The sequence below is a fragment of the Acinonyx jubatus genome, chromosome D4 (assembly GCF_027475565.1).
Source record: "Acinonyx jubatus isolate Ajub_Pintada_27869175 chromosome D4, VMU_Ajub_asm_v1.0, whole genome shotgun sequence".
NCBI classification, from domain to species: Eukaryota; Metazoa; Chordata; class Mammalia; order Carnivora; family Felidae; genus Acinonyx; species Acinonyx jubatus.
Window position 1 is genome coordinate 73,521,110 of NC_069391.1, and position 25,843 is coordinate 73,546,952.

The 25,843-nt window shown below is 39.6% G+C and overlaps 1 protein-coding gene across 9 annotated transcripts in view; it reads right to left on the bottom strand.

The window, feature by feature from the left end:
- Positions 1-2,243: 2,243 nt before the first annotated feature.
- The window catches only part of CEP78 (centrosomal protein 78), a 34,167-nt gene continuing 10,567 nt past the window's right edge, over positions 2,244-25,843 (bottom strand). For 4 of the 9 annotated variants that reach the window (XM_053205239.1, XM_053205237.1, XM_053205236.1 and 1 more), the window contains 11 exons: positions 25,628-25,692; positions 25,236-25,347; positions 23,648-23,665; positions 22,260-22,395; positions 20,738-20,783; positions 18,972-19,100; positions 12,621-12,698; positions 11,258-11,424; positions 9,832-10,003; positions 9,464-9,511; positions 8,047-8,675 (listed from right to left, as the gene is read on the bottom strand). In XM_053205239.1, the coding sequence (XP_053061214.1) occupies positions 8,112-8,675; positions 9,464-9,511; positions 9,832-10,003; positions 11,258-11,424; positions 12,621-12,698; positions 18,972-19,100; positions 20,738-20,783; positions 22,260-22,395; positions 23,648-23,665; positions 25,236-25,347; positions 25,628-25,692 (1,535 nt within the window). In that variant the 3' untranslated portion in view covers positions 8,047-8,111. Of the gene's footprint in view, positions 3,293-3,738; positions 4,708-8,046; positions 8,676-9,463; positions 9,512-9,831; positions 10,004-11,257; positions 11,425-12,620; positions 12,699-18,971; positions 19,101-20,737; positions 20,784-22,259; positions 22,396-23,647; positions 23,666-25,235; positions 25,348-25,627; positions 25,693-25,843 lie in introns of those variants that run through there. The other 5 variants (XR_008291245.1, XM_053205238.1, XM_015072611.3 and 2 more) reach the window with 5 other exon arrangements.

Consider the following 25,843-nt stretch of genomic DNA (forward strand, 5'->3'; position numbering starts at 1 on the left):
TTACTGATATACAACACTGAATTGTCCACTCAAAAAGCTGTATCAACTTACATTTCCTTCAACAATAAGAGTGCTCTTTACCCACATTATCTCCAGCAATAGCTATTACTGGTCTTTTCATATCTGCCACTTCAAGGATTGAAAAACAGCCTCTCATTTCAATTTTTGATTTCTTATGAAGTTGAATGTTTAGGTTTCTTTTTCTTTACAAAAATATTTTTATATCCTTTGTCCATTTTTTTGTCTGGTTTGTAGGTGCTTTATATTAGGGATATTTAACCTTCTGCTATGTTTCACGTATTTTCCCAACGCTTTGTCTCCTATGTTTACTTTGTATATAGAAGTTTGATATTTTTAATGTAGTCAAATCAGTTTTTTTTTTTTGTTTTATGGATACTGGATTTTGAGTCTTGCTTAGGAGGTCCTTCCTCACACCACATTTATTCAAAATTGTTTTCCAATATTTTCTTCTACTTATTCTTATATTTTAATGTTTAGTTCATCTGGATTTTATTTCTTTCCCATGATATGAAAGAAGGAAGTGTTTTCCAAGTAATCAGCAATCCCATCATCATTTACTGAATAGTTCAACTCTTCCTTACCTGTTTGTAATGCCATTTTTCACGTATTAAATTCCCATATATACACATTGTCTTGCATTCTCTGTTCCGTGCCTTTAACCTGTTTTATTGTTGCCAGTACTAAACTATTTCATTTACTCTGGCTTCCTGGATTGTTTTGATTTCAGAATTGTTTTATGTATATTCTTCCAGATGAGCTTTGTAATCACGTTGTTCTATCCATTTTTAAAGCCTTCCTTTGATTACACGAAAATGGTTCGAATTTGTAAGTTTATTTGGTAGAACGAACTTATTTACTATGTTTGGATCTTCTTCGAAATGTGGCATGCCTCTTCATTTTGGCAGTCTTTCTTTTTTATCTCTTTCAGCATAGATTTTTTTTTTATTCATATGGGCCTTAACACTTCTCTCTGAAACTTACTTCTACGTGAATGGGATCTTTTCCTCCATACATTTCCTAATTGGTTATTGCTGGTGTATAAGAAAGTTTTTGTTTTTTTAATTTTTTAATGGTTATTTATTTTAGAGAGACAGAGTGTGAGCAGGGGAGGGGCAGAGAGAAAGGGAGACAGAACTTGAAGCAGGCTCCAGGCTCCGAGCTGTCAGCACAGAGCCCGATGCACTTGAACTCACAGACCACGAGATCATGACCTGAACCAAAGTCAGCCACTCAACCGACTGAGCCACCCAGGAGCCCCTGGTTTTTTTTTAATGTTACTTACTTTTGAGAGAAAGAGAAAGACAGAGACAATGTGTGACTGGGGGAGGGGCAAAGAGAGAGGGAGACACAGAATCGGAAGCAGGCTCCAGGCTCTGAGCTGTCAGCACAGAGCCTGACGCGGGGCTCGAACTCACAAACTGGGAGATCATAACCTGAGCCGAAGTCAGACGCTTAACCGACTGAACCACCCAGGTGCCCCTGAAACGGTATTTAAAAAAAAATCTTTCTGCAAAACTATACCTTCTATTAGTCAAAAAGAATTTCTTTCTGTGTCCCGTTTAATGGTTTTCATCTTGGATTCTATTTAGCCAGAAATCAACAGAGCCACATATACTTTTGTTAGCACCTGGTATACTTTTATCTATTTCTTTATAATCCGTGATGGTTTTTTTAGGTTTGCGTTTTGTAAATAGTGCGTAGTTGGATTTTATGTTTTTACTCAAGCCTAAGGAATTTGAGAATTTAACCTACTCGACATTTACTGTGAGAAAAGCATCTAGTCTTACTTACTACCTTTTGTTTTCTACGTAACTTGTTTCTCTTCCCTGACTTTTGTGGATTTTTAAATTCCATCTCCCATTCCTGGTAGCTTGGGAGCTATTAGTGACATGTATTTGCCTCTCTCCTTGTCTTGGCACACAGGAAGTCCACCCTATCCTGCCCTGTTGAACTTGGGCATGGTCATGTGACACTCTCTGGCTAACGAAATGGTCCGTGTGCAGAAGCTTTAAGTCAGTGTGCATGACTGCATCAGTCTGGTTCCTTAGGTTGCAATCAGCAATATTCTAAATAGTGATGCTTCATCAGCTGGCTCCCAGGTCGAGGGTGAGGTGGAGTTCACTTTGTTTTCCCATATGCATTAATATTCATTTAGACTTCTGATTATCGGCATCTCATGATTATAAAGGGGAATTGGCAGGTGACATGGCAGCATCAGTTTCTTTAATTTAAAACCTTTCATGGACTCACTGTTCCGTTTGCTTGGTAATTCTTAGAGAAAAATGTCTTTTTGTTGCTGAGAACCCTAATACCAAAATCTGTGTCTCATTCATCCCACAAGTATCTGTGTGCTTGTGCAATTACTCTATGCCTGTTTGTGGCGGGCTCTCACTTTTCTTTCATAATTTTTATCTTTTATCCCTTTGCAGGGCATGAGTGGGATCTCTCAGAGCTTCTAGTTCACAAATTTAAGCTTCAGCTGAACCCATTCTGTGATCTAGTCCATCTTCTGAGTGCATTTTCATAATCGTATTTTTAATTTCCGGAAATGAAAGCCTTCTTTTTCCTAGCATCTTACTCTGTATGGATACCACATCCTTGGGACTCTCTGAAGATCATAATCATACTTTAAAGTTTCTTCTGTTTTTCCTAGTAACTACTTTAACAGGTCAATTTGTTTGAATTTGGAGTCTCCTCTTATGTTACTGGTGTTCAAGTCTGATGATTCTTGGCATTATTTATAGGTGTGGACCTAAGGTTTACAGCTTGAAGTGCTTTTCCTAAACCAAAAAATTGTGCCACTTTCAGTGAACACAGATTCTGCTCACAGGCGCCTCTGGCGACGATAAAGGGAGTGGCTGGTCACCACAGCCAGAGAGAGTGGGTGGGCAGCTTGTCTTCAGTTCCTCCTCGTAGTCACTTGGGTGACACCCTCTCCAATCTCAGTGTGTCCTGGGCCAGAACTGCCACTTCAGAGAGCTGCTTTCTTAGCTGCAGCCTGGTGGTCAACTCCCTAATGAGGTGCTTCGAAGATGCACGGAATGGAAGCTTAGCTGTTCTGCTCTTAATAACTAACTGATCCTTCGATAATATGCTTTTTATCTTCCAGAAATCCCACATTGTTCATTTTCTGGTTTTTCAACTCTGCTATTAATCTATTTTTGTTTTAATACTTCTCCAATCATCTCGGTGAGATTCTGGAAGAGTCAAAGAATGTGTTCAGTCAGCTCTGTTAAACGATAAGCTCCAGCATGTAGTTTATAATCAGAATCTTAAAAAAAAAATTAATCATCAATCCTCTCTTGCTGACCCTCTGAAAATCAAGTGTTCTAGTCTTGAGATTAGGGATTATTCTGTAAATATCCATTTGAAATTAGATGGATTCCTGGATACAGTACCAGATAGGCATGCAATAGTAATTTTTGACCAAGAGTAATTATGTGGACTTAGGGCAGGATGACAAACTCTTTGCTACAGTATCACATCTGACACTGTTTTAAAAAACCTCAGAAAGTCCTCTTTGCATAGACTTCATATGCTCTGGTAATCACTCAGCAAAGGTACACAGTAGCTTCTCAGTAAAGGAACATGCTTGTAAGTTTCTCTAACCCAAATGAAAATACTGTTTTTCAAGGAAGTGACATTGCTTCAGGTGCAGTGTTGGAAGTCTAACATCAAAGTGCTAAAAAGTATTAAACAACAAAACATCCATATTGATGATTTTTAAATTTTTTTTTAATTTTTAATTTTTAAAAAAATGTTTATTAATTCTTGAGAGATAGAGCAGGGTAGGGGCAGAAAGAGAGGGAGACACAGAATCGGAAGCATCTGAAGAATCTGAGCGGTCAGTACAGAACCTTACATGGGGCTCGAACCCACAAACCATGAGGCCATGACCTGAGCCGAAGTCAGATGCCCAACCAATGGAACCACCCAGGCGCCCCCATATTGATGATTCTTAATGAAATCATTTCAAATGATTAAAAAAACACATAAAATAAGCAAGAATTTAAAAACTGTAATGTGTATGCATGCATGTGGTTTTTTTGTTGTTTTTTTTTGAGAGAGACAGCACGGGCGTGGGGCGGGGGGGGAGAGAGAGAGAGAGAGAGAGAGAGAGAGAGAGAGAGAGAGAGAGAGAATCCCAAGCAGGCTCTGCACTGTCAACAAGGAGCTGGATGAGGGGCTTGATCTCACAAAACGTGAGATCATGGCCTGAGCCAAAGTCAAGAGTTGGACACTCAACCGACTGAGCCACCCAGGTGCCCGGGCACGTATGTCTTTTAAAAATGTGTGGTAAAAGAAAACTGAGGCTATCAGTATAAACTCATTTAACTTCTACCTCCTCCCAATGCTCTATTCCCCAAAACTGCCAGAATTTATCTCACTTGAAGTGTACAAGTTTTTCTTCTGTATTTTGCAGTATGAACTGTATCCGTTTTCTCACTGTATGTCCATGTGTTCCCAATTCTCTACATTATCATTTTCACTGTATGCATATAGGCGAGACACCGCAAATTCACCGAGCATTCAAGCGATCTACAGCCCCACCTGCTCACATCTCTTTCTTCCAGTCCTACGAGCATGAACGCATCTCACGCTCCCACCTCCTGGGGTCCCGAGGTACAGGTGAGCCGCTCACTGGGCATCTTCAGTAGCTCCTTTCTTCGGTTCCTTCCTTTCAACCTATAAACAATTAAGTCACTCTCATTCTAAAAAAATTCTTTTTCAGCTCATTGCCTCCTCTTCTCACCCAAACTCCTTCGAGGAGGAGCCCATACCCACTCTTCACTGTCCCCTCAGGGCAGCCCTGTCCCCTCAACGTGTCTAATCTGGCTTCACCTACCACTTCCCTGAATTGCTCTTGCTAAAGTCACCAGGGCCCTAGCCACCAAATCCAGTGGACACTTAACACTGCCTACAGCGTGACACTGTTACCTACTTCCTCCTTCTCGAAACAGGATGATCGCTGTCCTCCAAATCCTGTCTTTGCTTAGGACTTACACTTCTGACAGTCCTCACAGTTCTGTGTGACCTCAACCATTCTCGTGATTTTAACTATTGCTCATACGTGCTGACAACACCCAAATGTGTCTCTTTCCGTGTCTTCACACGCACGTCCAGTTATCTACTGGTCACCCCCTGAATTCTGCAGGCGCTTCAAAACCGAACACATCCAAATCTAAAGTCTTCTCCCCAGTACACTTCTTCACCCCCTATTTCCAACCTCAATGACACCACCACCCAACCTCAGCCACACAAATGGAAGTCGGGCCTCTGCCTCCTACTTCTTCGTTACCTCTCACAACCGAGTCTTGCTTGTTTTATTTCCTAAGTAAAATTCCAATTTATTTCCTCCCTTCATAGATTATCTTATTTCAGACCATTTTTCCATTTGCTATTGCCTAATTCAGAAGTTCCCAAACTGGTGTTTGGTAGAATTGGTTGTTAGATGCTCCTTTTTTCTTTTTTTTTAAAGCTTACTTATTTGGGGGGGGGGGGGCAGCAACAGGGAGAGAAAGAGAGAATCCCAAGTAGGCTCCGTGCTGTCAGTGCAGACCTCAATCTCGCGAACCATGAGATCATGACCTGAGCCAAAATCAAGAGTCAGACGCTTAACCGACTGAGCCAACCAGGCGCCCCATTAGACACTCCTTTTAAAAATGGATTCTATAACCAAATATATTTGAAAAGGGATGTGTACCCTTTGCCTGTCTTGGAAATCCAGAATGACCATTAGCCTGCACAAGTCCCAAGAAATCATATAGTAAAGAAACCTGCTTAACTTTATTTAAAGCCAGAATTGACCTTACTTTTGTCCATGGAACCCTTTTAGTAAAGACAAGGAAGTTTTTAATTTTTATTAAAAAATTTTTTCTTTTACATTTATTTATTTTTGAGAGACAGAGTGAGACAGTACATGAGTGGGGGAGGGGCAGACAGAGAGGGAGACACAGAATCCAAAGTAGGCTTCTGTGCTGACAGCTCAGAGCCTGACACAGGACTCGAAACCACCAACCGCGAAATCGTGACCTGAGCTGAAGTTGGACACTCAACTGACTGAGCCACCCAGGGGCCCCTTTAATTTTTATTTAAAAATAAAAACATAATGCTCCTCAGAAGAGTGTGGCATCATCTCTGATCTCCATGCTTCTTCAACCTGATGGCTCCATAATGAACATCCATGATCTAACATGCAACCCTCAATGTGTCATTTCCATTTTCAACCCTTTTAAGTTTTTAAAAAATATTTTATTCATTTTTGAGACAGAGAGAGTAAATGGGAGAGGGGCATAGACAGAGGAGGACAGAGGATCTGAAGTGGGCTCTGTGCTGAAAGCAGTGAGCCTGACGTAGGGCTCGAATTCATGAACTGTGAGATCATGACTTGAGCCAAAGTCAGATGCTTAACTGACTGAGCCACCCAGGCATCCCCATTCTTCAACCCTTTTACTAGCTCACTATTTCCTGAGAAAAAAGAACCAGCTCCATGCAACATGGCTTGCAAGGCTGCAGGCGATCTCCTTGCTGCCCTGCCTGATGACATTCCACTAACTCTGACTAACTCTGAAATCTTTATCTGGCGTCCCCCTAACATACCACTCTCACGCTCCTGGTTCTACGCTTCTGCTTATGCTGTTCCCTCCACCTTGAGTATCCTTTCCCTTCCTCACCTTATTCACCAGTTTCCAACTAATCCTTCAAGACTTAGCTTAGTTATCACCTCTTTAGATGACCCTTCCAGTTCTCTCTTCTTCCTCAAACATGGGCTACATTCCCGTCACAGGTCCTCTTCTTGTGTGTCTACTACTACTTTCATTCTCCTGTTAGTTAAGGCCCAAGACTACAACTCTTTATTGTTTTCTTCCAATAGCACTCACTCCATGAGTCATGAACTCAGTAGGACTGTAGTAGTCCTCTGGGTATCAATCAGGCAGGACCTTCTAGAAGACACCTGATACCCCAGCTTTTCTCTGATCTTACCTCTCAAGTCACAGTCTGGTTGAACTCAAGACTTATCTATGCATGTTTTACCAGGGAGGGAGAATTTAGTCCAGAGGCATGTGCTCATTTACCCTTACATACTCTGCCTTTATTTATTTATTTATTTAAAAAAATTTATTTTTTTGTCTGATTTATTTTTGAAAGCAAGAGAGACAGAGCATGAGTGGGGGAAGGGCAGAGAGAGAAGGAGACACAGAATCCGAAGCAGGCTCCAGGCTCTGAGCTGTCAGCACAGAGCCCGACGTGGAGCTCGAACTCACAGACTGCGAGATCATGACCTGAGCCCAAGTGGTACACTTAACCTACTGAGCCACCCGGGTGCCCCGCATATTCTGCCTTTAAAATCCCAACCCAGATGGTGGAGGGGTGGCTATACTTTCTGACAGTCCCACTCTGCACTTCCAGTGCTTGCTGGCTTTTCTCTCCATGGCCTCCTCAAGCCCTTCCTCTCTTAACAAGGTAACAGGACAACAAAGAGATTAAGAGCACAGGTTCTGGTTCAAATCCCAGCTCAACCACTTACTTAAAGCTCTGTAATTTTGGGCAACTCACTTTATCCGACTCCTCACCCATAAAATGGTGCCCTACCTTCTATTTATATGGTTGCTGTAATCTATAAATACACCTAAGAACCTTGGTCAATATTTCCCATTTTGGTTATTATGATTTAGGACACACCACTGACTTCTGGCCAAGGGATGGCTAGTATTTCCACATTTAACCAAATGTTAAAACTATCCCACTTATTACCTCATCCCTTTCTAGTGCTTTGCCCTGCTTCATTTATTTTTTCCTCCCTCCACAGAATATTAGTTCCATGAAGGTACAGGTTTTGTTTTGTTCACTGCTGAAAGCAACAGCACCCAGAATGGTACAGCACATGTTAGGCCCTCAGGACATACCTGGTGAATGAATGGTGTAGAATGTCAAAAACATACACCAAAAGTTTCATTACAATAAAAAGACTAGATGAATCTTTCTCTAATGGCTTCAAGTACTATATTTTAAGATACCATATGCCACAATGAAAATATAAGAAATTTATTAAAATTTGGACACAAAACATAATTTCAAAAGATTCAGACCTATGTCAGGTGTGATACAGTATGGATGCTTTCTTGAATTTCAAAATCAGATCCAAGAGTATCACTTTCAGAGTGTTCTAACAGATTGAGTTTACTTTTAGTTCTCTTCGATGAAAGAGTCACGATTTTACTTTCTTTCTTGACAGAAATGGGGTTTTTCAAAGACTCACTTTTAATTGGTTCATTAACCAAAGAACCATTCTGCCCAATTCTGTGACTTTTCTGATTTACAGGTGAGTCAGAGCAGGAATGCAGGTCGTTTCTGGACTGTTTTTTAGCAGAGTGTTTTTTGGTATATTCACCTGTTTTGGTCAATTTCTCTGAAGAAGATCTGCTATTTCTAGATAATTCGTCGTCTTTTCTTTGGCTTCCAGTGCCAGATATCACATCTGCTGACGGAGAACATGTTCTAGCAATGAATTCTTTGAAAGACTCCTGCCACTGCTCACTGACTGGGGCTCCCAGGTTGTCTCTCAAAGTTTCTAAGGGCTCTTGCGTGGAGACAGGGACATGGAAGGAGTCGAGAGGCAAAGGAATTCTGGCATCACTTGTAATTTTCTGAAACTGGAGGGAAAACAAAAGAAGACAAAACAAAAATTCAGTGATGAAAAAGCCAACCATTAAAAAGTAGAGTCCATGACTTTAATGTTACTCTGTGATCTTATTATTAAGACAGTCAATTGATTAATTAGAAGATTTTAGATCCGTTTTTTTTCTAATTGTATCTTGCCAGGTGATTCCTAACTTAACTTAGCTATATCCAAGGCAACATCTACTACATTTTCAGACTTCGTGGTTTGGGGTAATTATTACCCACTTCCCTTTCCCTCCTTAAAAATAATAAAGCCACAGGGGAGCCTGGGTGGCTCAGCTGGTTAAGTGTCCGACTTCAGCTCAGGTCATGATCTCACGGTTCGTGGGTTCAAGCCTGGTGTCGGGCTCTGTGCTGACAGCTAAGCCTGGAGTCTGCTTCGGATTCTGTATCTTCCTCTCTCTCTCTGCTCCTCCCCGGCTCGTACTGTCTGTCTGTCTGTCTGTCTCTGTCTCAAAAATAAACAAACATTAAAAAAAAATAATAAAGCCTTACTCCCTAAGAAAATTAATTTCTTCTCTATCCTCCAGGAACATGTAAGCAGTATCCAATCTGTGATAAGACTATGTTCTCAAGTTATCAGGTCCCAAGATTGTCTGAGGTTGGCCGATATGGGAGATAAAGGGAAGGGAAGGCCAGAGGGAAAGCAGATGGGTTCCCCTCTCTCATTCCCATAACTGGGAGGTTAACTCTAATACCTAGTCTATTAGTTATGTCTGGATTACTTATTTAAGAAAATTATTTGTATCAGTACTTGTACCTTCATTAGAGTTCCTTCATTGTAAGCTGACTGCATACAAATAGAAACCTAGATGAAATATGAATAGAATAGACATTTACACAATTTAAAATTTGGAATATTTTCTCTAATGTTTCATTTCTTTCTTCACTGAGAATAGTTTGCTTTACATCATAAATTTTCAAAAGGCCTCCCAATTTTCTCATTTACAACTATATGATATTATGAAATGGGCACAAACTTACTAATTTCAGATTGGGAAAGGACCCCAAAGAGGCTCCCAAGCATGTGAATTATTAGAGACAGATCGTCATCATTTTCTCTCTGACTCTGTAATTCCCTTTTGCTCATCACTCTTAGGATCATTAAATTCTGTTCCGTCCACTCACTTGGATGTTCTGCATCTGTCCTATGGAGTTCTGTTTTGATTCTGGTTTTTCATCTTCAAGTGCCTTCTTTTCCTCTCTAGGCAGGCTACTAATAGTAGAATTCATCTGGGGACGACCCAGCAAATGAAAATCTGACTGATCTATACCAGCCATTGTGGCAAGCTGACCAAGCCTGGACAAAAGGAGGAAAGGAGAAAAAAGCAAAGATTGTTATAATTGTGTATGAGCAGCTTAGATTTCCCCATACCTAGAACCATGAAATACTTCTTAAAAATTTTTTTTCAGGGTGCCTGGGTGGCTCAGTCAGTAGAGCATCCAACTTCAGCTGAGGTCATGGTCTCGCAGTTTGTGACTTCGAGCCCCATGTCAAGGTATGTGCTGACAGCTCAGAGCCTGGAGCCTGCTTCGGATTCTGTGTCTTCCACTCTCTCTCTGCCCCTCTCCTGCTCATGCTGTGTATCTCTCTCCTTCAGTTTATTTTTGAAAGAGACAGAGGTGCAAGCTGGGGAGGAGCAGCGAGAGAGAAGAGAGGCAGAGGAACTGAAGCAGGCTCTGATGGGAAGCTCAAACTCATGAACTGTGAGATCATGACCTGAGCCAAAGGCGGATGCTTAACCAACTGAGCCACCCAGGCGCCCCACTCATGAAATACTTCTAAAATCTTAAAAGCCAATATCCTACTCCAGATACAAGCCCCTATTCTCTCCCAAATTCTCAGCCCTTCCAGACTCATGCTCTGGGACCACAATAGATCATGCAATCCTTGAAGCACTCTTTCTTCCCCCAACGTCTGGCCCACCACCTGATTTACTGCTCCACTGCAACGCTTCAGCTTCTAGCATGCACCTAGTGCATCGCCCTTCACCTCTCCCCCACTTCTTTACCACCTCTCCTCCAAACACGTGTTTTTTCCTTCCTTCCCGACACCAACCCCTTCACCTACAAAACATCACTCCATCAATTTCAATCTCCAATTCTCTCTTTCAACAACTTCTTTTAGCAAAATCGTTCCTGGTTGAAAATGACTGATCTGTATCTGCCCTGCGGATTAATGGTAATTATTATATGTAGGACAAAAATTGCTTTAATTCAAATGTATTTTACAAGGAAAATGAGTAACATGGAGGGAAATTCCAATGCATTCTGGAATATTACCTTCAATTTAGTCTTTACCCAAGACTATACTTACAAATTATTTATAGGTTACTCCTTCATACTGGGCTTTCTCCTCTACTGAAGCAAGTTTACTATTCTGCATTTCTTTTAACATGTAATTCCTCATTAAAACAACAACAACAACAACAACCACCCTCTATATTATAGTTACACCCTAAGTAAATCTATAGAAGCAATGAAAATGGCTCATGTTCTTCAGCAAACCACTGTTACAGCTGCAAAGAGAATGATGCGAAAGAAATGAACTAACCCAGCATCTTTAAGGAGATCCAAGAAAGCATGGAACTTCTGAAAAGAATTCTCAATGCTGCCCAAAACACCTTCGTCATCCAGGATCATGTTTGTCAATGACTGTGCATGAAGGGCTTCAGACAAAGAGCAATTTATATTTCTTAACTGGGCATTTTCATGTTCCAGCTATGAAAGAAGAATGAAAATGTCTGACGTGGTTTTCTCTCACTGTCATCAAAAGAAAAGAGTTAAACATTCCAAACATAATTAATTTGTAATTAACCTAACTTTCCACCAGTAAAGACAGAGACTACATCAGATAATAAAGTCCAGAGACATCCAACGAAGTTTCCTATATAACACTTAGATGGTATATAAACAAACCAAAGTTCTGTTTTATTAATGACCTTTGAAAAGATCACTTTTCTAACTGGTTATATTCATAACAGACCCTCATTTTACATTAGAAAATTAGCTGCTTAACGGTTCCCTTTAAATTAGAAAGTGAAATATAGTCTGACTTGAGCAAAGCATATTCCAACTTTGCTGGACGTTAAGGATTAACTTTACTGGGAAAGATATTAAATGCCTAGGTTTAAAAGTCCTAAATCATACCCAACTTATTAACTGTACGATGACCAATATTCTCCTTGGCTTCTTGACGATGTTTCCTCCTTTGGACATCCCCGCCCCCTCAATATCTATTCGTCTAAAACCATGTATGAGCCTAACTCTAGTATTTCTCAGAAAGGCCCTTTTGTTCATGATTCACCTTTTACCTTAACAGGTGCTCAACATTTACTGAATGAGTAAATGTCTTTCAATCCAACGTATGCACTTGCAAAAATTCCTCCCTAAACTCACCTTATGATAATAAAATATATTTACATACAACTTTTTAGCTTATGCCCTGCTTCCATGAACATTAGGCCAATGCAATTCTCAGAATATATATTTTTATCTTTCATTGCATTCTTAGCAGTTTTCCAATATGTTATACTTATTTAAATTATTCACTTTTCTAATTCACTGATAGTAAAGTCTCATCATGTCTTCTATGTTACTGTAAACACAGTATAAGCGTAAGTGCTTTAATTGAAGCATCAGGAGCAGAAAATAAGCTAAGGTCACATAAAAGTACACACACACCAAAAAAAAAAAAAAAAAAGAAAAACAAACAAACCCTAAGATTTTTCCATTTTAAAAACATGTTTTCTGGAATAGAGATCATATAACCACTAAATATAATACAAAGATTCATACAGTACAACAGTTTGCAACATATTACAGTTTTAAAGTTTAAAAACTGCATGTGCATGGCTTAAAATCAAATCAAAATAAAACAAAAACACTCTCAAAAGTATGAGAAAAAACTTGTTTACCTCACTGACTCGTTTATCGGCCTTCAGTCTTATTACTCTTTCCTCCTTTAACTGCTTTAGGCACCCCTCCAGTTTTTCCTAGTGAGAAGAAATAGAGTAAATATTATAAACGATTCAGAGTATGAGATCCAAAAGCCTTTCCAGTTATAGGTCTCAACAAGGATTTAGGCACAGAGCCAGAAGTGACCTCAAGACTTTAGGATTATAGTCTATTACTTATGATATCATCCCATGCTAGTGAAATTAATTACCAAAATATATCAAGTTAGCTATTAAAAATTTACTTGAGGGGCACCTGGGTGGCTCAGTCGGTTAAGTGTCCAACTCTTGATTTTGGCTCAGGTCAGGATCTCACAGTTCACGAGATGGAGCCCCGTGCTGGGCTGTGCTGTGCTGACAGTGTGGTGCCTGCTTGGGATTCTCTCTCCCTCTCTCTCTCTGCCTCTACTCGACTCGCGCTCTCTCTCAAAATAATAATCATTAAAAAAGACTTTGAGAGGCACCTGGGTGGCGCAGTCGGTTAAGCGTCCGACTTCAGCCAGGTCACGATCTCGCGGTCTGTGAGTTCGAGCCCCGCGTCAGGCTCTGGGCTGATGGCTCAGAGCCTGGAGCCTGTTTCCGATTCTGTGTCTCCCTCTCTCTCTGCCCCTCCCCCGTTCATGCTCTGTCTCTCTCTGTCCCAAAAATAAATAAACGTTGAAAAAAAAAATTAAAAAAAAAAAAGACTTTGAGTCCCATGCTTTCCAAAATAAATTTGTGGCAGTTCACCATAAAAGGCATATGTGTATACTGTAGTAAGTCATATATAAAAAGCTAAGGTGAAGAAAGGAAAATTCTACTTTTATTTATGGGTTCCTTTATAAGAGAAAACCTCAGTAACATGGCTAACCCAACTGAATTACGTAATGGCAGATTCAAATGCATTTTTAAAAAAGTAAACACTTTGGGGACACCTGGGTGGCTCAGTCAGTTAAGCGTCTGACTTCAGCACAGGTCATGATCTCACGGTTTGTGAGTTCGAGCCCCACGTTGGGCTCTCTTCTGACAGCATGGAGCCTGAAGCCTGTTTCAGATTCCTGTCTCCCTCTCACTCTGATCCTCCCCCACTCGTCCTCTGTCTCTCTCTCAAAAATAAATAAACATTTAAAAAATTAAAAAAAAAGTAAACACTTTGAAAACACTGAGACAGAGACAAGTAGCGTAGGACACCTCAGATCACGTCACTAATTATGCTATAGAGCCACGTTATGAATTGAGGAGGCTGGGTGCCATGCCTGTTCAGAGAGGTGGTGATCTTCCCATTCGCTAGTGTCAATAAGATAGAATGCACTTGGTAAACTCCCTTTTGGTTACCAGGAACAAAACAGTCAGGTCCTTGCGTTGAGGGACACTACTTGTGGTTGGCAGAATTCTACGCCCCTCAGCTTCCTACCTGCTGAACTACACAATCCTCCCAGTTAGTCAATCAAATGCTAACCTAGGTGCTGCAGCAAAGCGATTTTGCAAATGGAATTAAGGTTCCTCAAATCGGTTGATCTTTAATTGATATTAAGAGATTACTTTTGGTGGATGTGACCTAATCAGGTGGCTAATTAAAAGTGACTGGGGTCTATCTGATGTATGACTGACATCTTGATTTCAGCTTTATTTATTTATTTACTTATTTATTTTAAATGTTTATTTATTTTTGGGGGGAGAGGGGCAGAGAGCGAGGGAGACAGAGGATCTGAAGTGGGCTCTGTGCTAAGAGCAGACAGCCCAATGCGGGGCTCCAACCGACGGACCGTGAGATCATGACCTGAGCCAAAATCAAGAGTTGGATGCTCAACCGACTGAGCCACCCAGGCACCCCTATTTTTGATACCTTTTTAAGACAAAAGGGTAGATTAGATGGGTATACTTGCAGAGATGGCTTTTATTTTCTTCAATAAATTTTTCATCATCTAAAAAAATTTGCTCAATGAACATATATTTTTATATTCAGAACACAGGTTTAAAAAATAAAAAATAGCCGAACTTCAAATTCTTTAATAGGGATGAAGGGAAAGCACTGCAGAATTCCTCCACTTACTTATATAATGGTTTTAATATTTAAAACTTATTTCACAGAAATTCTAAACAAATAAGCAAACAAGAAACTAGCGCCACAGTTAGAGAAAGTAGACTGAAATACTCCCTTCTCAGCTAGCTCTAAATATAGAGTATATCATGTAATTACATGAAATAGTTTCTCCCCCTAGTGGAGGGAATTAGGACATAATGTTAAATTTTCATGAAAAAGTGTACCTTCCTCTTACAAAGGAATTCATGCTCCTTAAAAAAAATATGGAACCAAAAAATTAGAAAGTAAAATTGCTTGACATTCTGTTACTTAAATAAGACTAATAATCAGGTTTTGGAGAAATTTTCCTTCATCTGCTCTCCTTCCCCTTCTATTCATTGGCTCGTCTGATTTTTTCTGGAACAAAGCTCCCATCATACTGTATTAATAATTTTATGTTCAACTTTTTTTCCATTTAACATTGAATCATTTTTATATAATCAAGGAATTCATAACCTTGATTTTTTAATGGTCTACAAAATACTCCGAGCAGGTTTCTCGGTTCATGTAATCATTCCTTTACATTTAAATTCTTTCCAACTTTTCAACAGTATAAAACAAAATACCTATTTTTAGGCATGAAGCCTTTTCCTCACATGTAAGAATAATTTTCTTGCAATAAATCAGTAAGAATGAGTTTGAGATCAAAGCAAATGAACATTTTTAACGTTCTGCTATACTGATTTCCAAACTGCTTTGCAAAAGATTCCTAACATTTTAGACTGCTTTCAGCAATGTGTCACCTGGTATACTAACTTCTACTGTAACTGGTGGCTTGCTTCTTCACTTTAAAGTGCAAGAAATTTAGGGGCAGGGGTGTTTTATCCCAGCACACGTGTCTAGCACAAAGCACACAATAAGTAATTGCTGAATAAGGAAAACCCGTGTCACTCCAAGATATACGTGTGCGAAAGGCAGAAGGTTTTTCTCTAATTGGATAGGTGAAAACTTGCCATCTCCCTCAGTATGTACTGCTTTGCTTATGATTAGTAATCAAATTTCTCTTTTAGATTACTAGGTGGCTCAGCTGGTTAGGCGTCCGACTCTCGATTTTGGCTCAAGTCATGATCACACGGTCATGAGATCGAGCCCCAAATTGGGCTTCAATCTGGCATGGAGCCTGCTTGGGATTCTCTTTCTCTCTCTCTGTCCCTCCCCTGCTCGAGTCCACATGTGCTCTCTCTGAAAACAAAAACAAACAAAAAACAACAACAACAAACGAACAAACAAAAAAACCCACAACCATTCAGAATGTCTGTGGCTAAAACCTGACCCCACCCCTTGGCTATATAACCTTTGACAAGCTAGTAACTCTAAGTCTCAATTTCCTTATCTATAAAATGAAGACAGGTTCATTGTAATATGTGATATCATACTAAAAAGTGCAAAGAATAAAACCGTCAGTGTCACAAATAAAGAGAACACTTACTTACATAACTAGCACTCAAGCCTGTATACACAGTTTGTCAGCATCTCAAAAATCCCCATATCCTTTTGCCATAACAAGCTCCTTCCCTCCTCCCAGAGTTAAAGACCACCCGCATCCCTGACATGCACGCATCACTAAAAATATGCTCTGGTTGTGCCACCTCCTGAATTCACAATATATACAGTCCTCCAGTCAACACGGTTTTTAAAAATGCATCCACACTGCTGCCAGGGGCTCTGGCTCGTTAAATTTTATTGCTTTATGAATACACATAATTTATTTTTTTAATGTTTACTTATTTATTTTGAGAGAGTGTGAACTGGTGTGTGAGCACGCAAATACAGGAGGGGCTGAGACAGAGGGAGAGAGAGAATCCCAAGCAGGCTCCGCACTGCCAGCCCAGAGCCTGCTGTGGGGCTCAATTTCCTGAACTGTGGGATCACGACCTGAGTCGAAATCAATAGTTGGACAATTAACAGACCGAACCACCCAGGTGCCCCACACATAATTTAACTTTTAACTCTTAAGGGAGAGGAAGGCTCCCTGGAAGCTCGTGATGGACTGGCTTCTCTTAGGTGTGAAGAGGCAAAACTACATACTAGGAGCCCCAGTTCTCCCAGTTCTTTTTAAAGTAAAATTGTCTTGGGGCGCCTGGGTGGCTCAGTCGGTTAAGCGGCCGACTTCGGCTCAGGTCATGATCTCGCAGTCTGTGAGTTCGAGCCCCGCGTCGGGCTCTGTGCTGACAGCTCAGAGCCTGGAGCCTGTTTCAGATTCTGTGTCTCCCTCTCTCTGACCCTCCCCTGTTCATGCTCTGTCTCTCCCTGTCTCAAAAATAAATAAAAACGTTAAAAAAAAATTTTTTTTTAAAGTAAAATTGTCTCATTTTAGGAGAATGAAGGTGGGATCGAGAGTTCACTCTCCCAATTATGAACTTTCCACATGCTCTCGTTTCAGTCATATTTCTAACTAACGTCACCCTCTCTCCCACATGCACACCTGGGGCTTGGAGCTATCTCTGCCTGGGGGACAGTTTCCCCCTCAGCTGCAGCACGTCTCTGTGCATATTCCAGGTTGTGGTTTTCCTCTAGTTTCTGGCTTCACACTCTTCTACTTGTCTTCTGTCTTTGCAAAAACGTTGAAATCTCTTAATTGTTGCGGATACGGTCTTAAAAATTTTAATACCATCATTTTTTCTAACTTTTTAGTGTTTATTTTTGAGACAGAGAGAGAGCATGAACGGGGGAGGGTCAGAGAGAGAGGGAGACATGGAATCCGAAGCAGGCTCCAGGCTCTGAGCTGTCAGCACACAGCCCGATGCGGGGCTCGAACCCACAAGCTGTGAGATTATGACCTGAGCCGAAGTCGGATGCTTAACGGGCTGAGCCACCCAGGTGCCCCCCATCATTTTTGTGTCTTGTCAAAATGGAGAAGAGCCAAAAGGATCCTCAACACATCTTGAATCAGCTGTTCCCTAGTTACAGTTCCTAACTCTTTTGGTCTTCCCCAATGCCTAGAGTCCCTTTTGCAAGTACAATCTCCCTAGTCTCTCCATGCAGGAAAGGAACCCCTTTCTAAAATGACCTTGAATGCAAATTAGATAGTCCAGGGTCTTGTTGCCACTCTGCAACTTAGTAACAAAGTACTTAATCGCTACAAATTGCTCATTTATAAGATGAAAGGGGTAATTGTTTTAAGTTTATTTAGAGAGAGAATGTGTGCATGCATGTACGAGTGTGCAAGTGAGTGGAGCAGGGATGGGGAGGGAGAATCTCAAGCAGGCTCCGCCCTGTCAGCACAGATCCTGATGGGGAACCTGATATCACAAACCACAAGATCATGACCTGAGCCAAAATCAAGAGTTGGACGGACGCTTAACTGACTGAGCCACCCAGGCACCCTGAAGTGGATAATTCTACATCAACTACACATTCCTCCCACTCTAACACTTCATCATTTTCCAAGTACTTATCTTAATTTCTCTCCATTATTGTCATTAATTTTAATTAAGAAAATAAAAATCTGGCTTTCTTTTTTAAAAAAATCAAATAGTAATTTCCACAGTCCTACAATAATGAGATAACTAGTTTTAAATCTGTCAAGTTTGACAGTAAAAGAAAACCATACTAAATCATTTTTAAAAATTAAATGTGGCCTTGATAGCACGAAAAAAGACAAGGTCCCTCCCAAACAGTGTTTCCCTTATTTACTACCCATGTCAGCTCTGCATTAAAGTTGAAATAAAATAACTATGGTATTTTGTTATAAAATTTGTTATAAAAATCAATTTTTCTTTTCTGTCCAAACAGAAATATCAAATGACGTTAGAGGTCAGGTTTATTAGGCAATACAATATAGCTTCTTGAGTATTTTTAATTTGGGAAGGGAGACTGTCAACATCCAAATCGTTTTTTCAACTTTTTTTTTTTTTTATTAAAAATGAGGTCATATTTTCCTCTTAGAAAAAGAAGAGTTTGGCGAGGACCTCCAATTTCCTGATCTGTAAAATAAGAATACCAAATCAGCTGACTACATTCATTCAGAAGTGTGTTTCCTTGAGTTTATCTGACGATCATTAAGGTTCTCTCTACATCTAATAGTCTATGGTTCTAAGGAAAGGAAAATATTATTACTGATGACATGTTTTCATTTTCATTTCTTAGAATTCAAACGTCTACCTTTCGCCCTGGTCTAAGCTAAGGAACCACTGAGGGGAAGACAGAATCCATGTATGAGCTTAGCCAGTGCTGTAATCAGGCTTCCGCCAGATAACCACCACAGTTTAAAAAATAATCTGTGTATCTCTAAAGTGATAACATTGTACCTGTAATGCTTCTTGCTTTAAACTGGTTTTCTCAGGCTCTTCTTGAACACTTTCAGAAGAATCTTCGACCTCTTCAATTTCTGAGGAAGAAGGACTCTCTACTGTCACAGTCACAGGAAAATTCGATTGCTTAGAGAAAGGAGACAGGGTTGTAGAAGAGATAACAAAAGCCAGAGAGTGATATTACAGAACATTTAACAAAAGTGATCTGAGGTATCATTATTTATAAATGTCTTCCACTGCACCTTAGTCAAAAACAAGCAATGACAAAATAACAGTAACTTATTTTTGCTGTTACAAAAATATTCTGTTAAGTACAGTATTCTGTTGTTAAGATTAATATTTGAAATCACCCATATTATTTTATAAAATTTCTTTCACATAAGCCAAGTGAGGAGCCAGGGTAAACATTTTTCTCAGATCAACTTTATACTGCAGACAAGAAATTTATTTTCCGCCATTAGGCACAGAAGTCTAAAACAAAATGTAGTTTTGGAGGAAAATCCATCAGTAGGGGGACTGATAAAGAATTAGTAGAATAATTTGAAAGTCAACATATCTAGTGAATGCTAAACATGAGAATTTTAAAAAATAAATCACTTACACATACACAACTAAAACTGACCCATCAAAAACTTCATTTTATCATCCTTAAGCCACCTCAAGCCAAAACTAGGGTAAGAGTAATGTAGTTCTCCTGTAAAATTTCACTGCCACTGGAATGCAGTTGAATACGATGTTTCCAAACATTAGAAAAATGACTTCGTCACACCCCATAAAAAGTGTACAGATTAAAAAGAGGTGCACTGGCATTCCGTAACTGCAGAGAAGACACAACACTAGGGTGCCATTACGGCCACAGGTAGCAAACCCCACAGGGCAGGAAAATCCCGACAGTAGGAAGAGGTGTGTGCCCCTTCTTCTGGGCATGCGGGGGGCAGGGCTCACACCCAGGGCGCTCTTCTCTCGGTCGCAACAGTGTTACCTTATTCAGAGCAACTACGCAGTCTCCCAGGACAAGGGGAAGGAGAACCTGACACTCTGAGGGGATTGGCTGGTTTTAAGACCAGCAGACAGTAGGATAGGGGATGTGTGTGGTGTGGGTGGGAGAGGCAGAAGTGCTCTGAGAGGGTGGAAGATTTGGGACCGGCCTCTTTATTTTGCCTTCAGGATCTGGAACTTCTACGTACAGCCCCAAACAACATTTCTCGAAAACAGAAGGACATTCCTGAAAATGATAACTCCACAGGTGCGGTCAGGAATGTCAAATTTGTTTCACTGGGTAACAGGTGACTCGTGAACTGGAGAATGGCTTCCCTGTTTACAGATGAAACCACAAGGGCCCCAGCATGTGCCACGTCCACACAACTACACAGGGTCACTGGGACAGCGCCCTGACAAGTTCCAAATGGATTTATTTCAGGGAGGGAGATGTTCCCTGTAAGGTTCTGTTCAGTTTATTTTTTTATTTTTTGAGAGAGAGAGAGAGAGAGAGAGAGAGAGACGGGGAGAGAGGCCGAGGGAGGGAGAGAGGGAGGGAGGGGGAGGGAGGGGGAGGGAGAGAGAGAGACAGAATCTCAAGTAGGCTCCACGCTCAGCTCGGATCCCACGACCCCTGGGATCGTGACCTGACCCGAAATCAAGACTTGGACGCTCAACCGACCGAGTCACCCAGGAGTTCCTGTTTAGTTTGAAAAGCAAAGAGAACGTCCTCCCACCTTTCCCACTTCAACCTTCTACATACTGTAAATATGAGAACTACATACCTGCAAATGATTATACACGTCACGAGTTTTGATTAACGGAAAACCCCTGAAGAGATACCAACAAGTTCAGTTATACTTTGATGTGAATACATCACCAGTTAACCTCAGTTAACAAAACCTGTATTATGTACAATAATACTATTAAGAATACATACGAATTGTGTATAAACATGAGTAAGTTCAAAATAAGGACCTGGGAGGCTCCGCTATGGAGAAAATTGAACAGAATTTAGCAGACTGCCTTGTGGTAACTCTCTGAACCGCTGAGAGGTGTGTCCACTTCCTATGTTCAGGATGGTTGAGATTTCCAATCTAACTTTTTTAACTGATAATCATTCTCCAGTTGACAACTCCTTGTGATCAGAATGGACTCGAGATGACTAAGTATCATGAGAAGAAGATATGAAACCACAAAGCTATAAAACTAAAGTGCAAGACTGGGGACTCAGAACTATAGTTTACACAACAATAATTCACATCACCATTTGTGAAAAGGTACAGCAGTCACTTGCCCAGCGGAGATTATATTCATCAACTTAACATGAGCTACTGCACGGTTAATTTACACAGCAACTACTTCAAGCCTTATTGAAAATCAACTCTTCATTTTCTGAAGCAATTGCTCATCCTCAATTTCTTGACTACTACCAGGCTAAGTTACTTGAAAATAATCTATAGCAAGGCCTATAGATTTACTATTTACTCTATTTACTCAGCAAGCCTAAAATTGTAGTTTAATCGTGTAAAGAGACTTTATTAAAAAAATTTTTTTTAATGTTTATTTATTTTTGACAGAGAGAGGGACAGAGCATAAGCGCGGGAGGGGCAGAGAGAGAGGGAGACACAGAATCTGAAATAGGCTCCGAGCTGTCAGCACAGAGCCCGACGTGGGGCTCGAACTCACAGACCGCGAGATCATGACTTGAGCCGAAGTCGGACACTCAACTGACTGAGCCACCCAGGTGCCCCCGTGTAAAGAGACTTTTATACTTCTAGGACAAAAAATTATTCTGCACAGTTATCCCCAGGTAAGTACTCAGCTAAAACTAGTTATATCTAGTTTGTTTGCTAAATCTGATTCACTGAAATGAGTTAAGCCAGGTGACCGAGTTAGATTAAGTCTAATTCATACTCCCCATCATCCATTCTGCACTAAACTATTCTCCATGCCTAAAATGTCTTTTTTCCCTATTCCTATAAATCCAAGCTCCTACTCTTGCACTGTAGGGACTGGCTCAGTCACAACTGCCTTTAATGAAACCTTTATCACCTGCCCAAGTGAAGATAATTTTATCTCCTCTGGATTCCCACAGGGTTACCTTTGTTGTGACACGTAAGAAATAACTTGAAACTCCCAATTATAATTTTTTTTGTTTTTGCTTTTCTTCCTTAAAGGACTCATTAGGCAGAAGTGTGAGTTATCGTTCTTCCTCTACAGAAACCACCAGAGACCTCCCACATTATAGAAGCTCCAAAATGAAGAATGGTGAATGACTACAGACAGGGACTAAAGATGCCCTACCTGCTCCTTTTTGCACGTTCTGCTGTGCGCCACGGCAGGAAACCAGACACACCAGGAGGCAGAGGTTCAGGAGCATAATTGTCTTTACCAAGGGAGTGTTTTCTTCCGTTACTTACAGGTTTCTTTGTACCCAATCCTATGTTTGCAAAAGCATTAAAAGAAAAAATCAAGATGCACTAAAGGGCAACAGAGCAATCATCACATGTTCACACTCTTAAAAGAATAAAACAGGCAACTGACGATGATGCAAAAGCCATTAAGAACAAGATTTTGTAAAAACACTGGTAACGTTTAAAAATACACGTCCTCTCCAGTAACAAGTTACCATTTTAACTAAAATATTAAGCATGTGGAATGTACAAAACATGCAAAAGTAAATAAAAAATATATCCCAAAGAATGAAATATGCATGATACATTTCTTGTATCATGCAGAAACATTCAGTTTGCTGACTCTCAGAATAGCTTTGGTATATCTGAGTCTCCAAGGTAGAGCAACACTGATAGATCCGTGACTCCTGCCAAACGGGATCTGAATTAGAACAAAATTTCAATTTAAGATTCATTTTTCTATGTGAAAATGATAAAAGTAACAGGACTGAAGCTTGTAACAGGCAGATGAGTCAATGTTACCCTCTTCAAGTCTGCTGACCCTCATTACTCATTTATTTTCATATAGAAAACAAAAGAAACCACTGGATAGAAGAGCAAGATATGGAGACTTAGCCTATATTTCAATACTGAAGAGTCAAGTATCCTTATGAACTATCTGGTAACAAAACTAGAACTACATGCTAATATACTTTATTTAGAATAAACCATATATTAAAATTGACCTACATTTAAAGATTTATTTTTTTCTATGTTACTGAAAACAAGTAATATAGGTTGGTTCTATTCGTTCTTCAAGTCTGTTTCACTATACTACTTTAGCAGCATCACGAAAGTATGTGAAATAAAGTGTAAGGGGTAATACAGAGCAAATATTTCATAGAGTATAGCTTACTGGTAATCACCACATGACCCCTGTATGTTTTCTCTGGATACATTTACACGCCTCTTAAAATACACAGAAGCTCCATTCACCATGTGCTATGTTTTGCTGTCTAACTTAATTACTCTCAAGCCAAATAGTGTTCATCATGTATGTGGTTTATATGTATACAACTTTCCCCTTACTTTCAGAAACTAATGCAAATGTCATTTTTAAGTAAAACCAAAAGAATTTACGCTTATCTTGTTAGGAGATTTAAAAAAAAAATCCCATAAAAGTTCCTATCTTCTTTCTGCACACACAATTACAATATGAATATGACACAACTCACACAATTATTTAACCCCTATACTCACCTGGATCTAACTATATAGCCAGACGCTGATTTGGCTTACCTCTATGTCTCCATATAACTGAGGCAAATACAGAAAAAAGCCCAAGAAATAAAATTACTCTTAAAACAGCTCAGTGAGCTTGTAAACTTCAGTCACATTTCCACTTTGTTTAATCATGCTAAGAAAAAATTTTTAAATTTTTATTCTCATTCCACAAAGTCCTGTTATATACTTCCAGGTACTAAAATTACAGGAATCTGAATATAACATATAGATATACTTCTTTTTCCTATAGATAGCTCTACTTCTAATATTATATCAAAATACCGACTTAGACACTTTTTTCTTTTGAGAGAGAGAGAGAGAGAGAGAGAGAGAGAGAGTGAGAGACAGCGTGCACCAGCAGAGAAGGGGCAGATGGAGAGAGAGAAAAAGAATCTTAAGCAGGCTCCATGCTCAGCAGAGTGAGACGCAGGGCTGGATCCCACAACCATGAGATCATGACCTGAGCCAAAACCAAGAGTCGGACACTTAACCACGTGAGCCACCCAGGTGTCCCCCAACTTAGACACTTTTATAAATGTTTTACACACGACGTAAACTTTTAATAATAATACATAGTGTGATATCACAAATATCAACTTTTTTGTATATATTAACTACTAAAATATCACTGTTTTAAAATAAAAATTGGTAGATAACTGTAAGCTTTCTTTTGATTTAATAAACACTCTTAACTCCTATTTAATATTTTGTTGATCAAACAAGCTGATTAATGGAGAATCAAAAACATGTATCTTTTAGTGGTAAAAAAAGCAGTTAAACTTATGAAAATGTTTACAATATTTTTCACTAATTTATTTATTTTTTAAGTAGGTTCCATACCCAATGTGAAGCTTGAATTCATGACTCTGATATCAAGAGTCGTATGCTCTACTGACTGAGCCAGGTATGCACCCCAAATTTTTCAGTAATTAAAAAAATGGACAAATCAACTCAGTGAAACCTTGTGAATACATTAAAAAGTATAACTATGAACCATACAGAATTTAAATTTAGTTTAAAATGAAGTGAAAGGGGGTGCATAGGTGGCTCAGTGGATTATGTGCTCGACTTCGGCTCAGGTCATGGTCTCAGGGTTCATGAATTTGAGCCCAGCGGCTCTGTGCTGACAGTGCAGAACCTACTTCAGATCCTCTGTCCCCCTCTCTCTGCCCCTGCCCAGATCACATGCGTGCGCTCTCTCTCAAAAATAAATAAACACTTAAAATAAAATTAAAATGAAGTGAAAATAGAAAAGTGGCAAATTATACTTAAGCCACATGGAATTGTGTTAACAGACAACAGAAGGAGAAAACGAAAATCTTAACAAAGAAATATATTCAAAAAATGAATTTTCTATGAAACATAACGTTGCTTAACTAAAAAAATGGAAACATTAGTATCTCTTTTTAAAAATTATTTCTACATTCTATAAATTCGCATCATCTGTATAGAACATTTACAGTCTTTCTAATCTGCACATCGTCAATATTGGTTGTTACCACTGATGTCGTATAATGAGAAGAGATTTCAGTTTTAGCACCCGGGAACACATAAGGGGTGTAAGCTCTAGTAGGTGCTAAAAAGCCAGGCTAGAAAGGGTTACCGATTCTAATAGTAGCTTTCCCTTTTCGACCACTTCCCAGAACTATAGTTCTCTTTTTCTGTCTAGCAGTTTTGAATGGTTCCTTCACTGATGGAGAAGTGATCCACTGGTACTGGAAGAGAAATAATACATACGCATTTCAGTTACAGGTAATTTATGAGGTTTGATCTCAACTGGAAATTCAGATATTTTAAGTTAATAAAAGGTTTGCTATCTGCATCTCTGAGACCGTATACTAAAGAATCACACAAGTTTTTCAAAAACAGAAGGCCATTTGAGTTGACTTATTTGGTTAAAGATGGCAGAAAAATGCCTTGATAGTTTTATTAGGAAAAAAAAAAAAGAAAAACATGCAATTAACGAAAAATTCTTCCTAGAGAACTACGTGTTACCTCTGACTTGGAGCTCCTTCCATTCTGGAGAACTTTTTTAATAACTGCTTTCATCACAGAATGATCTAAAGTGAAATAAAACTGAAATTATAGTAACTGCTTCCCAATGAGTGGTTATGCCCATTTAAAAACAAAAGCCAACTAATTACTGCTCTTCACATAAAATTAAGTATAAGACCCACATTATGCAGTTACTTACCTATTTCCCCCTTTGAG